At 39.5% G+C, this 15402-nt stretch overlaps 1 protein-coding gene across 1 annotated transcript in view; it reads right to left on the bottom strand.

Moving 5' to 3' along the window:
• Positions 1–2383: 2383 nt before the first annotated feature.
• Positions 2384–15402, bottom strand: part of TAFA1 (TAFA chemokine like family member 1) — a 615243-nt gene continuing 602224 nt past the window's right edge. Inside the window, exons 3-4 of the mRNA XM_049861945.1 lie at positions 10212–10336; positions 2384–3639 (exon numbers count right to left, since the gene is read on the bottom strand). Of these exons, the coding sequence (XP_049717902.1) occupies positions 3622–3639; positions 10212–10336 (143 nt within the window). The 3' untranslated portion in view covers positions 2384–3621. The remainder of the gene's footprint in view (positions 3640–10211; positions 10337–15402) is intronic.

Below are 15402 nucleotides of genomic sequence, written 5' to 3'. Positions count from 1 at the left end.
GTCTGCTCTTGACTAATAGCCAGCCTAGGCAGGTGGGAATCAGGGCTGGAAAAATATAGCCTGGTCAAATAGAGTCAGTTATGGCTGAGGTCCTGGCTTCTGTCTGGTGATCTGTTATTATTTTTTCATAATGCTAATTAGCTATTGAAATAAATAAATGAGAGCTTATTTTTTTTAAAAAAATGAAGTGAACTACCTAAATAGAAAATTAAATCAGAAACACTCAGGGACCAATGATGGGAGCATGTTGTGATGTCCAATAATATGCCCCTCAGGTCCTTTACAAGGAGAGAAATTCTGGCCTATTCAACCTAAAATCCCTAAATCTTTAATAGCAGGAGATTTGGGGGTGGTGGGTGAGGAGAAGGCTGTGCCTTCAATAGCCTCCTCTTTAGTTTACACGGAAGTGTGAACATGATTCTGTCTTACCACTTCTGTATTATGCCTATCACCAAAACCAAACCAAACCCATCACTGTTGAGTCGATTCTGACTCATAGGGACCCTAGAGGACAGAGTAGAACTGCCCCAGAGGGGTTATGCCCACATGTACTAGGAAATCGGATTCTATCATTAGGAGCACCAGTCCCGAGTTACCACACTCCTTGTTTTGTTGCTCGGTGCAGTTGTTTCTGACTCATAGTGACTGCATGTGGCAGAGAAGACCTGCCCCACACAGTTTTCTTGGCTGTAATTTTTACAGAAGCGGACTGCTAGGTCTTTCTCTCACTGAGTGGCCAGGTGGATTTGAATCGCCAACCTTTGGTTAGTAGCCGAACGTGTAACTAATTGTACCAACAGGGCTCCTTTTTTCTTGTTTTCTTATATTTATAAACTAGCTGGAGGTGGCTTGAGCCCTAGAATTCACCAAACAGGAAAGCTTTTATTTAGAAGGTGACAATTCATGAAAAGAGACATGTCCTACTTCTTCATCAAGAAAACTCTAATAGCTTTTTGAAATACGGGAAACTCTTATTAGGACATGACATTTAACCTTGCGGGAGGAATGTGTATCCCACGTGGAGGAGGAATGTGGTAGTTCTCCTCACAGACACAATGTATGTACCCCCCATAACTTGTTTTATCAGTGACAATGGCAAGGTGGCACAATATACAGGACTATAAAATCACTGTGTTGCTTTGTGAAAGTTACACTCGATTTGATCAAAAAAGATGTCGAAATGTGTGTTGTTGAAAACATTCTTCATCATTCTATAATGGAAAACAGTCAAGTAGTCAACTTTTCAATGTGTTTCCTGAGTCTATTAATAGATAAATCAAATTATACAAAAACATCAACAAATGAACTCTCTCTGTCACCCTGAAAAATTTTCTCTTAGGAAATAAGCCACATCCCCCTTTACCCAGTGAAGGGCTCTGGATGAAATATTTTGTGTTTGCTCTAAAAATGGTATAACATGATTCATCGTACTTGATGTACAAGCTCAAAATCAATATTAGTCGTACCACATTGGGCTCTTTATTACCAGAAATACGTGATATAGTTGTTGTAACATAAATGTTCAGAATCGATAGGCAGATGGTAGCTACTGAATTCCCCATACTGGCACATGCTAAATTTAAATGGTTCACACAATTGGATAAATCCAAACTGAGTTTATTTTAGCAACATCTACAAACATTTGCACTGCCTTATTGGGTCTTTGCCTGATTCTGATGGGATTTTTTTTTCTGGTTACTTTCTCCAGGTCTTTCCAAGGGAAGCTGTCCCATGCACTGGCTGAGGGCACCAAGACTACTCTTTCCTTGACGTAGAAGCTCTGGGTACTGAATACGTTCTAGCCCTTCTCCTTGAAGATGCACAGTGCCTTTTGGTGCATTAGAGATTCCGAAAAATTTCCTCCAGGAAAGACTTATTTTTTTTTTTTTTTACCGAATATATTTGACCATACAATTCTTTTTTCCCTCCATAACACCTAATATTCTGCATTTTGAGATGTCATGTTCTAGATCGTTCTTTGGGTTTATGATTTTGGTTTCACTCCAAAGTTTACAGATGAAAGCCAATTCCTAATACATTACTTGGTACACGGAACTGGACTATGAATTCAAGAGATTGTCATTTGCTGTTAAAAATTTCTTACTACCTTCTGGCAAATATTCGTGAATGTGTTCAGGAAACCTGGATCAGGATTTTGCCATAAGGATTCTGTTTCCATCTCTGCATGCTTTTGCAGGCCTTCAAGATGTAGAATCAATCCAGCTGATGGGAGTGCTAATGCATTCAACCAGAGATGAGACTACATTGGTATACATAAAGAAGCCTCTAGATTTCACCTGAAATTTGACATTAAGGAATCCAGACAAGAGGGCCTGCTGTGTTGCTGATACAATAAGAGGTTCTAGTGACTCGCATTCCAGAGAAAAGGCTTTGGAGGAAAAATAGAAATACTTGTAACATTGTAGGAAAAGTTACACTTGAAGCACGGTGTACTCTGGATTTGGTTAAAGCCGAGTCAGCAGAAATACATGGCGAATAAAGACGACAAGCAGATTTAGAAAGAAGTTATTTACCACTTTAATAGGGCTGTCCAACGTTTGGTCACACAGATTATTCTGAAACCTAATTGCTTTCCTAGTGTTCCTGTCTCACCAGAAGAGATCAGCATACTCTTGGGAAAAGTAAATCAAACATAGGAAGGGGTGTCATGGTAGGACTTGTTGCTACAGCACTGTGCAGTTAACGATGCCAGACTTTGGAGAGAATCAGAGGACGTTTCTGCAGTGTAGGACAGCTATACAAAGCCTTAAGACATTGTATTTACAGAGTTTATTATTAATACAGTTTATTATTAATAGGCTGCCAAAACTGTGCAGAGTCTTAATTGCATGGCCCACCAGCTCCCTCAAGAATCCTTGCTTTGTTTTCTGTGGAAAAGCTAGTAGTTCTAAAATTATTTTCCTGGAAAATATTAGAATGGTTATTATGTATCAATTGAATATAAAGTATGATTATGTAAGCCAAGCTTGCATGCTAATATTGCACAAGGCAGAAAGCAATAAAACAGGGTGATGTGCTTCCTTGGGCCATCCAGTAGAAACGGAAGGAAGCACTTGACTCAGGATTGTTATGACACCTCGAATTCCAGGAGTCCACCTGTAGCTGGCCTTCCAGGGTAAGTGCCATGTTGAATTCTCAAAAGGGCACATATCTTCCTTGCTGACAGAAAAAGAAATGACAAAAAACATAAAACCCAAAACTCAAAGAGGTACACTAGCCGCTCAAACTGTGGTACTGTTCATTTCTTGAAGAGAATATATAATATTTCAAAATATTATATATATACACATATTTAAAATGGTACAAAGGAACTATAGATCCAAATTAGGAGACAGTTGATCATTCTTCACGATCTTAAAAAATTCCACTGAGAAAACCCTTTTTTTGAAAACCCCCTTTCCACGCTGTTGCCCAAAACTCCAAGTCTTCTCACTACAGGATATTTTGTTATACACAGTAAAAGCTCTGTGATTATCTGGGAACCAGTCAAAGTGCAAATAAGAAATCCATTTGGCTTGTCAATGTATCAGGTGTCTTGAATTCTTAAAATGTATTTTCTGCCGGGTTGATTTTCCTTCACTACGACAACAAATGCTTCCATTAGGTTCTTGGGTGAATCTGAAACCAAAGAGAGAAAGAAATTTCAGGGAGCAAAGTCCAAAACAAAGGCAAGTGTACACAAATGTGACTAGGCAGAAAATGAGGACACCTTGAATTTTTACGGTGTTGCTTCTTTCAGATGACCTGAAGTCAAAAGCCTTAGACTTTAGAGCTGTGGTTCTCAAATGTGGAGGAAAGAATACTGAACAGGCCACCATGTTTTAATCAATGCATTAAATTAATTTTTGCCACAACTGAAGAGGTGGATTCTTGGAGCAATGTCTGTCCAGGGCTGGCTGCATGGGCCTGGGACCTGTTCAGCTGCACAGGGCCCTGCATTTGGAAGGGCACCATACTTGGATTAATGACTGCTGTCACCCTCTTGATATTCTTAACAGTTTCGGGATAAGGGGCCTTGCATTTTCATTTGGCACTGGTCCCTGCAAATTATGTAGCCAGTCCTGCGTCTATCTGATGAGATTTTGAACCTAGTAGGTCATTCCAAAAAAAGCGGGGTAAAATTTGTTGTAAGAGGTAAAGGGGTAGCATCAGATGACGTACAGCCAAGGTTAGACCACATTGCTTTAGGAACAAGGGGTAACCTTTGCAGGCAAGAAAGGGGTCTACTCAAAGGATACAGTATTCAAGGGTGATGAAGAGCATAGTGCTATATAAAATTATAGATGTAATTTTATCCATTTGAACATGGCTGTCAAACTCTAGTAATCAAAAGGCGGTACTCATTTAGAGCATAAACCACGATTCTAATAGAGTTGTGGGCTCTACTCTAGAGTTCTAGGAGATAAGGGTTTTTCTTCACCATCTCTTAATTCTTCTTTACAGTCTTAGAAATTGAGTGTTTTGAGCCCAGGGGTTGGGAGTACATTAAAGCTTCAGGGTGATGCAGGGCAGTGATAGAAATTTGCATTCAAATTTGGTGGATCTAGGGGCAGACCCTGGTGGCATAGTGGTTAAGTGCTACGGTTGCTAACCAAAGGGTCGGCAGTTTGAATCCACCAGGCGCTCCTTGGAAACTCTGTGGGGGCAGTTCTACTCTGTCCTATAGGGTCGCTATGAGTCAGAATCCACTTGATGGCATTGGGTTTTTGGTTTGGTTTTAGGGGCAGAAGGTATGAGAAATCTCCACGCATGTATTTTTGTATCCTCTTCTTGTAAATAACTGATCCTTCCAAACCTTGGTTTTCTATATTCCAGTGGCCTTTATCACATTTTGTTTTCACTGTCTTGTTTTTTACCAAAAGGTGGGAGAATGTGAGATTTACAAAAAAGAAACTGATTGCCTTTCTCTTACCTCCGCCCTTCCACCCAGGCCCCATGTTCCAGGGAAGACAGGCCTGTGTCATATCTACCATTAGGGTCCCAAGATCTTAATACACTACCTTCTTATAATCCAGGCTTACATACACTTATTGGATTATAAAACGAATAAGTCTGCTTGGACCAAGGGGCAATCACGATAGTATAAATTGGTTTATTCTTCCTTCCTTTAATCTCCAAATTCTCCCTTTTTTAAAACAGCAGGACCGGAAGTCAAAATTTTAAAATCATGGGCTCTCAGCACATTTCAGACTTGGTGGAACTTTGGATGAAGAAGCACCTAGAACATGTCAAATTTGGTACTTTGCCACTTCAGTAATAACCAAAAACATCAGGGTGATTACAATGGGTGGCTATCTGGAAGACCAGAGTGGCTATCAGGCAGATGAGCCAAGAAGAAAATGGACAAATGACTGTGGAGGATTTCTGCTGGACCAGTCACCTAAAGCTTCCATTCTATAAAATGGCCATTGGGTATGCAATTTGAGGTCCACTAACTCTCGTCCTTTTACAGAATGATACTTGATTTTCTTAACATTGTGACAATTGTTGATTTTCCTACTAGTCTGATAGATATTTACATATTTGGTCTGAAGGAATTCCTAAGTTATTTAATTCTTCCCAAGGTGCTGTACCAGATTATCGTCTGCTATTTTAATCTGCTAATTTTTCAAGTGGCTTTGATTTTTCCCTGTTTCATCCGCATCCTCTCCTCTTCCCCAAACAATCTATGCTCAGCTTTTAGCTATGAATTAGTACAGCATTGTCACTGATTCATTCCCTTTGAGAGCTGTCTTTCTAAATTAAGCCATTGTTCCAGAATACACAGGTAGAGATTTGTTCCTGAACACATAAGAATTGCCTCAACTTACCATCTGATGTTTTTGATAAATGTGTGGAAAGAAATGAAACAAATCAAGAGCTATCTTAAAGCATAAGAAAAGCTCTCTAGTCAATCTTTAGGTTGGTTAGCGTTGCTACTAGCTACAATTAAAGCAATTCAATTAAGCAATTCCAGCAATGATGAAACAGGGACGGGGTTAACATTTGGCCTTGAAACATCACCCAAATGTACCAAACTTCTCCCTAATAGGGTGTGTGTCACCAGCTTTATTCTACTCTAAGACTTGACCTTAAAAAACCTTTCAAGGGTAACTACTTCCTCTCTTTAGAGTGACACCCAGGAATCTTCCTCTGTTTTTAGAACTCATTCTTCCAAATTTCCTGAATGGAAACCTTTTGCCTAGTTGCACTTATTTTTTCCTCCTCCCTCCTGTGGGTTATGTGTATTGTCACCCAGATCGGATTTCCCCAAGGTTTTCCTTTTGACTAAGGCCTGTTAACCAGGATATCCCACATTCTGGGATATCTGGTCTTTTAGAAGAAACACTGAATTCCTACTCTGTATCTTCCTTTAAAAATGAATACCATGACATTTAAATTAGATCACACTTTGAAGCATCTTTGTCTATCTACATTTCAAAGACTTCTGAGAATTAGGGCTTCTGGTTTGTATTTTGGGAAGTAACTGACCCTGTAGGAAGGTTTTGAAAAATCTTATTACACAGAGAAAAAAGAATGAAGTCCCAGGATTCTTTCTTGCAAATATCTTTATATTAGAGTTACTTTTTCCCTAACAACCAGGGTGTGTTTCTTCAGTTCTGTCATATTTTGTTTTGTTTCATTTTTATCTGTGAGCGCTCTCTTTAAACCAGTCTTATTCATCAGAGAGGCAGCTTTCTTTATTTTTCTTTTCACTTCATTAATAATAAATCGAAAACCTTTATCCTAAAGTTTAGCTCTTAGATGAGAACAGAACAGCGAAATCATACAACTCGTAATTAAACTACCTCTGTGACGTAAAACCAGTGTTTTAAAATTGCTAGAGTCAATATCTGAGGTGTATAGGCATATCGGTTCTTCGATGGGGAAAATGCATAGGGCATCCAAGGAAAATTATTACAAAGCCTATTTTTGGTGCATATGATATAAGAAATGGTGTTGGCAAGACACCTATGTAGGAAGGATGGCCCCGCATATATCATCTGGGTTTAATTGGTGCCTGTGGTGTTTCCAGTGCTTATTTCATTGTGGATTTCTTGGGAGGCAGGTAGGAGAGATGAAGTATGCCATTAGTGGTGTCTCAGTCCTCTCAAGGCTTAAAAAGTACAGTCTTCTACAGTGGCTTTTTCCTTCTCCAAAGATAGACTTGCGAATTCTTAGTTGACTTATGTACAGCTCACACGGCTGCAGAGTAGTCTCTTATTTTCTTGCTTGAAATGAATGTGTAAGTCAGAAGGGGTACATCCTCTGGTTTCCAAACCCACTGCAATGGCTATTTATCTCCCTAGTACAATCAGCTGTCTGGGTTGAGCTCAGCCCACCCAAGGCGGTAGCCAACACAGTGTGCACCAGCCCGTATTACCATGATCATTTTTTGCTGCACAGTACTTCTGTGATGCCAGAAAACATCTACAGGGCACTTAAAAACATGCCTGATGGTTTTCAAATATGCTCTTTGGAGGCCGAATAAAAGAAAGGCACATAGTCCACAAAAAAGTAACATCGACAATTTCCTTTTTACTTTTTTGAGTTTATGTTCCATCTTTGAAAGAGTCTCCTAGTTGGTATTGTTGGAATTATACATATTTAAGTTGTGAAATAATTTGACTTGTGTTATTTTTCTTTACTGAGATTCAGGTCTGGGGACACCAAGTAGCAAGGCTCACCTTGCATAGAGGGAGATCAGCTAGCATTTGGGATGGGCAATGGAGCTTCGGCAGAAAATATATAAGCAACGTGTTTAGAACAAAGGTGGTTGGACTGCAACTGCACCAACCATAATTCAGAGTAGCTCAAACGAACTAGCTTGTGAGGGCATCTTCAAATTATTTGGTAAAATTGTTTTCAAGCAAAATATAACCAAAGGGAAAACTGACTTCCACACTCCACCAGCTAACTACAATGCTTCCTGTGGGTGAGAGGCAAAAACAGGGCTCATTTCTAAACACTCTCTTCTGTATGCATTTCACTGAGATGAAACACCATGATCCACGCTGAGCTTCTTGGGAACATGCAGATGCAGGTGAATGAGCCGGGCTGGTTCAGAAAGCCTCCTGGCTGCCATTGAAAGGTACAGTCATTTCCTGGTTGGTGTGGTCAATGCAGGCAACCAGAGCTGACACACAAAGCCTCTCCACTTCTTTTAAATATAGAAGAAATAAGTGTTTTATGTCGTATTATGAACATTACTTTTGTTTGTTGCAACACAAAGCTGTAAGAACCGATTTAATTCACTGAAAAGATAATGCTGAGAAAAAGGATCAAGCAAAGGCTCCTAATAACACCCACTGCCGTCGAGTCGATTCCGACTCATAGTGACCCCACAGGACAGAGTAGAACTGCCCCATAGATTTTCCAAGGAGCGCCTGGCGGATTCGAACTGCCGACCCTTTGGTTGGCAGCAGTAGCACTTAACCACTACACCCCCAGGGTTTCCAGGCTCCTAACATAGCATTGAAATCCGAGGTGCTTTTTTATATTTGAGCTACCCTTTTGGCAGACTAAAAGTTTCACAGATTAGGATTTGTTACTGGAGGAGATGGTTTAAAAAAATACCCAATATCTTAAAAAACACATATCAGGGCTGATATTCACATGATATATGACCACAGCTGTTGTAAAGATTTTGATATACTTTTTGTATTAATGGGTAAATAGTTACTGTCTTAAGCAACCCAGGACGACTCCCCTCCTTTGAGGATTTCTAGACCTTCCTGTGATCTAGCATCTATAGGGTTAATGGTGGCCTATCTAGGTCTCTCCACCCTGCCCCAGCATCCTGACACCAGCTCTGCTTGGTTGGGTAGCTTCACCATAGAAGTTGTTTTATATGTGTGTGTGTGTGTGTGTGTATGTATGTATGTATATACTTACGTATGCGTATGTATATTTTTCCCACTTATCTCACTTTTCTGAAATAGTGGTAAACACATACGTAACCCAACATTTGCCATTTCAACAATCTTCACGTGTACAGTTCAGTGACATCAGCTTTGTTCATCATGTATGTAACCATCACCCTTATCCGTTCCCACATTTTTCTATCACCCTTAACAGAAGTTGACTGTGTCCTAAGCATTATGTCCTCCTTTCTCCTTCCCTCTTACCCATCTCTAGTAACTAATAAATTTTGGTCTGTATACATTTGCCTAAGGAGCCCTGGTGGCACAATGATTAAGCACTTGGCTGTGAACCGAAAGGTTGGTGGTTCAAACCCACTCAACGGCTCCATGGGAGAAAGATGTAGTGACCTGCTCCAATAAGGATTACAGTCTACGAAACCCTTGGGGGAGTTCTACTCTGTCACATGGAGTAGGTATGAGTTGAAAGTCGACTCGATGACACTCAGCGACAACAATACACTTGCCTATTCTAGATATTTCATATAAGTAGGATCATGCAATACTTGTCCTTTTGTGACTTACTTATTTTACTCAACATAACGTTTTCAAGGCTCATGCATGTTGTAGCATATATAAGAAGTTCATCTCTCTTTATGTAATATTCTACTGTGTGTATCCACTCATCTGTCGAGGGACATTTAGGCTATTTCTACCTTTTGGCTATTGTGAATAGTGCTGCAATGAACGCGGGTGTGTATGTGTGTCTGTTGGCATCCCTACTTATTGCTGGATCATATGGTAATTCTACATTAAACTTTTTGAGTGAGTAAATAGTTACGGCAAACTCAAAGATCTGAAGATCATTCAAATATAATCAGAAATCAAGGAATGATTTTTCACTTTACAAAAATCTTTTCATTCCCCTAAAAGATCATCAAAGAAGTCCTCTAAAGAACCTTTTGAAAATGGCTATACTTAAACACATATCTTTTCAGCAAACCATCTGGGTGAATTAGGCAAGTCCCTTATTTTCTTATCTATTCTGAGCACGGTAGAAGTTGGCTGAATTATCTGAATAATAACCTCACTGTCCCTCTTCACCTCGGCTATGGTGACCCAGCTTTCTTTGTGAGTCAGAAACAGAAATGCTAAACTGCTCAGTATGGAAAAGTCAAGTTCAAGCTCTAGCTTCTTGTTGATGGATGGACATAATCTGCATAGTTAAGAGTGTCTGCTGTCAGGAAAATGGCTTCCTGCTCAAAGCTTCTCTGGGTGCTGTTTGTACCAAACGAAAGCAAATAGTACCATCTGTAACATGCACTAGACATTTGAAATAAATGAACTTACTCTTGTGGTCTTAATTTTATTGCCTGTAGCACACATCCATCCGGAATTGTCAGGTAGTGTCTTACATTCTTCTCCCTCTAGGCAAGGCTCCATTTCACACCACCATTTCCCAATCACTATGGAGGCTGTGCAAAAACAGGAAACAATGGTGTTTGCAATTCATCCAAACAATCTGGCTGCTGGGCTTTGTCCCTCTGCAAATGCGAACGCTTTTTCAAGCCCATGAGGACCTGTTTAACCTGCCATGACTGGCTAAGAAAACTCTTGGAAAAATAAGATTTTTAATTAATAAGTCTCACAATGCAAATGCAATTATGTTATCTGGTTTCCTTAAGCAGCATCTTGTCCAAAAGTACCTTGTACGATGAAGCCATATGAATTAGGATGATTTACTTTTTGGATCTCAAGGAATCTGTTAGTTTGCGTAGATCATGGACCTTGTACTATTTCTTGTCAGTGAAGGAGCTAAAAGAGCTAAATGCTTTCAGAGATGACTATACCATTCTTTTCAGAAAAACCAGTTTATCCACATAACATTAATGGCCTAGAACCTAGGGCTTTGGAGCACTTCAAAGATCTACCAAAAGCCCTAAGACCTAAGAAAAAAATGAATTGAAGGAAAGTACAAAAGAAAAGCTATAAAATAAAACCCAAGAATAACAATAAATGAAAGTATTTGTTTACTGTGAAAAGTATATTTGATACGGACTGTGGTTGGAACTCCTTTTGGTGTGATGGGGGTGGAACTCTCCAAAGTTGAGTCTCTGATAAAACAGCCTTATTTCTGGGGGTGATATCAAGAATGACCACAATTGGAGGCTGGCAGTGAATTTAGTGTTGATAGTACACTTTTTTCATAATGAGATTTTCTACAACCAGTGAGTAGACTCACTCAGTACAAATCAAGGAGCCCTACACCTTCCTTAACGTCCTGTGTAAAAGTGAATTCTGCAAAAGCATCATAATTTCTGTCGCTCCCCGAGGCGATGGTGCCTCACAAGTCCACCTACTCTTCTCCATTCAAAATTCTCAAGATGTCTGCCAGTGTTTCTTTCATGAGACTTTTTCAATTGACTGTTTTTACACTGGACCAGGATAGTAGTTCTTTATTCACCTGTTCCCCACACCCCCCAAATGTGTCCCCGCCCTGGTGTTTATTTCTCACGATGACAAAGAAGCCAAATGACATCTGTTAACGTCACCGATGATTACTACTAAAATGACATGGCATAAACCCTTGCAGTGAAGCAGAAGTCCATTAAAATTCTCTATCCATCTGGAGTACTCTAGAGGCATTAGATTGCTCACTTAAAAGCAGAATGGTCTAAATATCCAGATATCCGCATTTAGTCTTCCCTTCTTCTACTCTTTCATTTCTTCAATCTTTCCTTCCTTGAGGGTTTAGGGCTCCCTAAACTTTACTATGAGTAAAAATCACTGTGTAGGATTATATATGCAAAATCATGTGTACTCTATTCTATTGTCAATTAAAGGAATTTTTTTCAAGGGTGTTTTTTTTCTACATTTGATTTTTGCTTTCTATGTGGACCAGACTGAGCCACAGAAACTGCAACTCCATTGCACACGACAAGCAAGAGTAGGAAGTGGAGCCTCATATCTAGCTCTACGCCACATGCAAGACAACATGGTATTTGGGTAAAACACAGAGTATTGACAGAAGATATAAATCCTCTACAGAGCGGAAGATTATTACGAGAGCTTCTATTTTTTTTCTTTTTCTTTTTAATAGTATGGAGCTGGGGCATGGAGTTGAGGAAGATCCTGCTGTTGTCAGCTGCCATGAAGTCGACTTCGACTCACGATGACCTATGTACAAAGAACTAAATGTTCCTTGGTCCTGCATGGTCCTCAGAATTGCCGGCATGTTTGCATCCGTCATTGCAGCTATTGTGCCAACCCGTCTCAGCCAGGGTCTCCCTTGGGGGTAAAACATGACTTATTTACAGGAATGGATTTACATCATGAATTTGTATGCATAGATGCTGACAATACCACAAGTGAGTACACATGTATGGGCAAAAGGAAAAACAAACGGAGTGTTGAAAGAGGACAACAACAAAAAATTGCAAAACTCCCAGTAACATAAGATAAAAATCCGGGGTTGGCAGTGTTTATTGAAAACCTACAATCAGAAACGCCCTTGTGCCTAGTACTTAATCAGAAATAGGCCAGTCTCATTTACCACCATTCCGCAAAGCTCAGCTAATATTTCGACACAGCTGCCCTGAATCGAAACCGTCAGGAATAGAAACCCTCTGATCTTAGCTCCGAGGGGGAATTGCCCTTCCCAAGGATTCTTCAATTTAGCATCTTGTTGCTGGTTTTTCCCAGAGTCATGCCAATAATGAGCAAGGCAACCTGGGCCAGCGTTTAGTATCTTTGCCTCCTTCTAAAAGGCCTTGTTCTCTCTTCTTCTTCCACCTGCTTTCTGCCCTCTTGGAGCTGACCTACTTTGCTGAGGCTAACAAAGCAGACTCTCTCTCTAAGCATTAATAGCTCCTAAATGAAACTGTAGACAGTAGGGAAAAGGATATGTCTTAGAACCCACAGATTGCCTTTAATTCAAGGTTGTGAAGATCCATTGGCTCGTGTGGGGAAAGAAAAGGCTCTCTAAGAATAAAAAATGCTCTCGGAACTACCTATAATCTCTAAAACTTCATACTACAGTTGCCTCTCCTAAATGGAATTTGATAACGTGGGACTACCCTCTGGCTTATTTGAATCTAGTTCATTCTTCCAACGTTGCTTTTCTAAAGATCCTATTAGACTGAGTCTGTTTCCCATTCATGCATTACGTGGTCATCATAATATATATCACTTCATATCCTAGTTCAAGCTACAATCTCCAATCCTGATTTTTCTCATAAACTCTAGCTATAGGCTTAAGCTTATAAAGTAATATTTCTATAAAGCAATGTAGTTATAAAGTAATATTTCCCATAATATCTTTTAAAAAATTCACAAGGGAAGATTTTAAAATCGCCTCTTCTTTTTCCAGGAGGGAAGCTACCTAAAACCTTGAGACTGTTTATTGGAAGAGGAACGATTGATTAGATTTAGTAAAATGAGCCAATATTGTCATTGATTGTTTCTATAACGTTTCTGTACAGCAATAGTTATAATTCAAAAAAATGTAAACAATTCTTAAATATCTTGAATTGTAATAACCAGTACAATAATAAAAATAACTAATGTTTGTTGAATATTTATGTGTTCCTGCATTAGGTTGCTGTAGGTGAGCTATTTCAATCTTCTCAGCAACCCTATGAGGAAACAAGTCCAGAGAGGTTAATTCACTTTTCCAAGCTCACACAGGTAGGGTGTGAGGGAATCCAGGCCTCCTCAACCACAAAATTCATGGTTTTCATCGTTACAGTGGTAGCTCACTCTAGCTTTGTTCAGCATTCACCAAACCAAAAACCATACCCATTTCTGCTCAGGCAATTCCAACTCACAGAGTCCCTACAGGACAGAGTAGGACTGCCCCATAGGGTTTTCAAGGAGAGGCTGGTGGATTCAAACTGCTGATCTTTGGTTAGCAGCTAAGCTCTTAACCACTGTGCCGCCAGGGCTCCTCGGTATTCACAGGACTCTTAAAATATTTATTGACTGCTGAGGGAATGAATAAATTTTGTTATACTATTATTTTTTTTTTATTTAAAATAAATTTCATGTGAAACACAAATACTTGTGGAAAACAAAAACATTTAGTTTCTCATGAAATTCCTGTTGTCAGTGAGTCAACTCCAACTCAAAGTGACCCTACAGGACAGAGTCGAACCGCCCCATACGGTTTCCAAGGTTGTAATCTTTACGGAACCAGACTGCCACATTTTTCTCCCTCGGAGTGGCTGGAGGGTTTGAATCAGGGAGCTTTCGATTAGCAGGTGAGTGCTTAACCACTGCACCACCAGGGCTCCTCTCCTGTGAGACTAAGTTACCTTGCAAAATAATTTAGGAAAGATTCAGTTGATTACACATATTTCTTCCCGGTCAGAGCAATACACTGCTTAATGTTCCCTGTTTATAGCATTTTAATAGAAATTCCCACAAGGGGACAATTTTTGAAGCCACCAGAAACTTGGGAGGTAGATGTATCACTGCTAGGAGGACGTTTTATCCCAGTGAAGAACTGCGTTCATGAAATACCACCTGTAAAAGCCAGCTTTCTCTTACCTGTGGTGGTTATGAAAGAGGATCTTTAAAGTCCCTTTTAACTCTAAGCTTTTGGGCTTCTGCTCTACAAATGAGCTGTGTTCCGGAAAATATCTGGCCTTCAACTCTTTCAAGAATTCTCATTTTTCGTTGAGAGACTCTTAATATCACTAAACCAAAATCGAACCAAACCCGTTGGCATCGAGTCAGTTCTGACTCCTAGTGATCCTATATGAGTTGGAATACAATCACAAAAGCCACTTTAATCATGAGGTTTGATTTTTCCCTATGCCAGGATATACTGCTGTAGAGCAAAGGAGAATCAACTCGTCTTTCAGTGGTAAATCCCAAATAGAGTGGAATTCCTTTTTTTTTTTTTTTATTGTTGCTCAGTTCTGAGACATTTTCCCATGGAAATAAAGCAGGATACTAATAAGCAACAGGCTTAATAAATACAGCAAAAGACACTATCCTGTCTAAGAATTGCAATCTTTTTCATAATTTCAGGAGACAACGCTTGAGTTTCTCATCATGCTTTATATCATAATACGTATCACTTCATATCCTAATTTTAGCTACAATTTTCAATCCTGATTTTTCTCATAAACACTAGTTACAGGCTTATAAAGTAATATCTCTATCAAGCAATACAGCTATAAAGTAATATTTCCCATAACATCTTTGAAAAAATTCACAAGAGTAAAGATTTTAAAATCATCTCTCCCTTTCCCAAAACGTAAGCTACCTAAAATCTTAAGACTTGTAAGAAGAGTGGTCAATGAGCTACAGTAATTGTTTGTTGAGCAATTACTACGCTAAAGCACTACCTGGTTTACCAAGAGTGATGAAACAGTGAACATGAAACAGTCCCTGCCTTCAAGGAGCTTACAGATTAGCTCAGGTTTTCTCAGTGAGGGTATTCCTGGCATTTTGAGCAGGGTAAAGTTTTGTTTTAAAGTTTTGTGTGCCACGGGAGATGGCATGAATTGTAGTTAAGTAGTTAAAAATGAGCAAT

The sequence above is a fragment of the Elephas maximus genome, chromosome 20 (genome assembly GCF_024166365.1).
Source record: "Elephas maximus indicus isolate mEleMax1 chromosome 20, mEleMax1 primary haplotype, whole genome shotgun sequence".
In the NCBI taxonomy this organism is placed as follows: Eukaryota; Metazoa; Chordata; class Mammalia; order Proboscidea; family Elephantidae; genus Elephas; species Elephas maximus.
The sequence above is the reverse complement of the archived record's forward strand: the minus strand, read 5'-3'. Positions and strand labels throughout refer to the sequence as shown.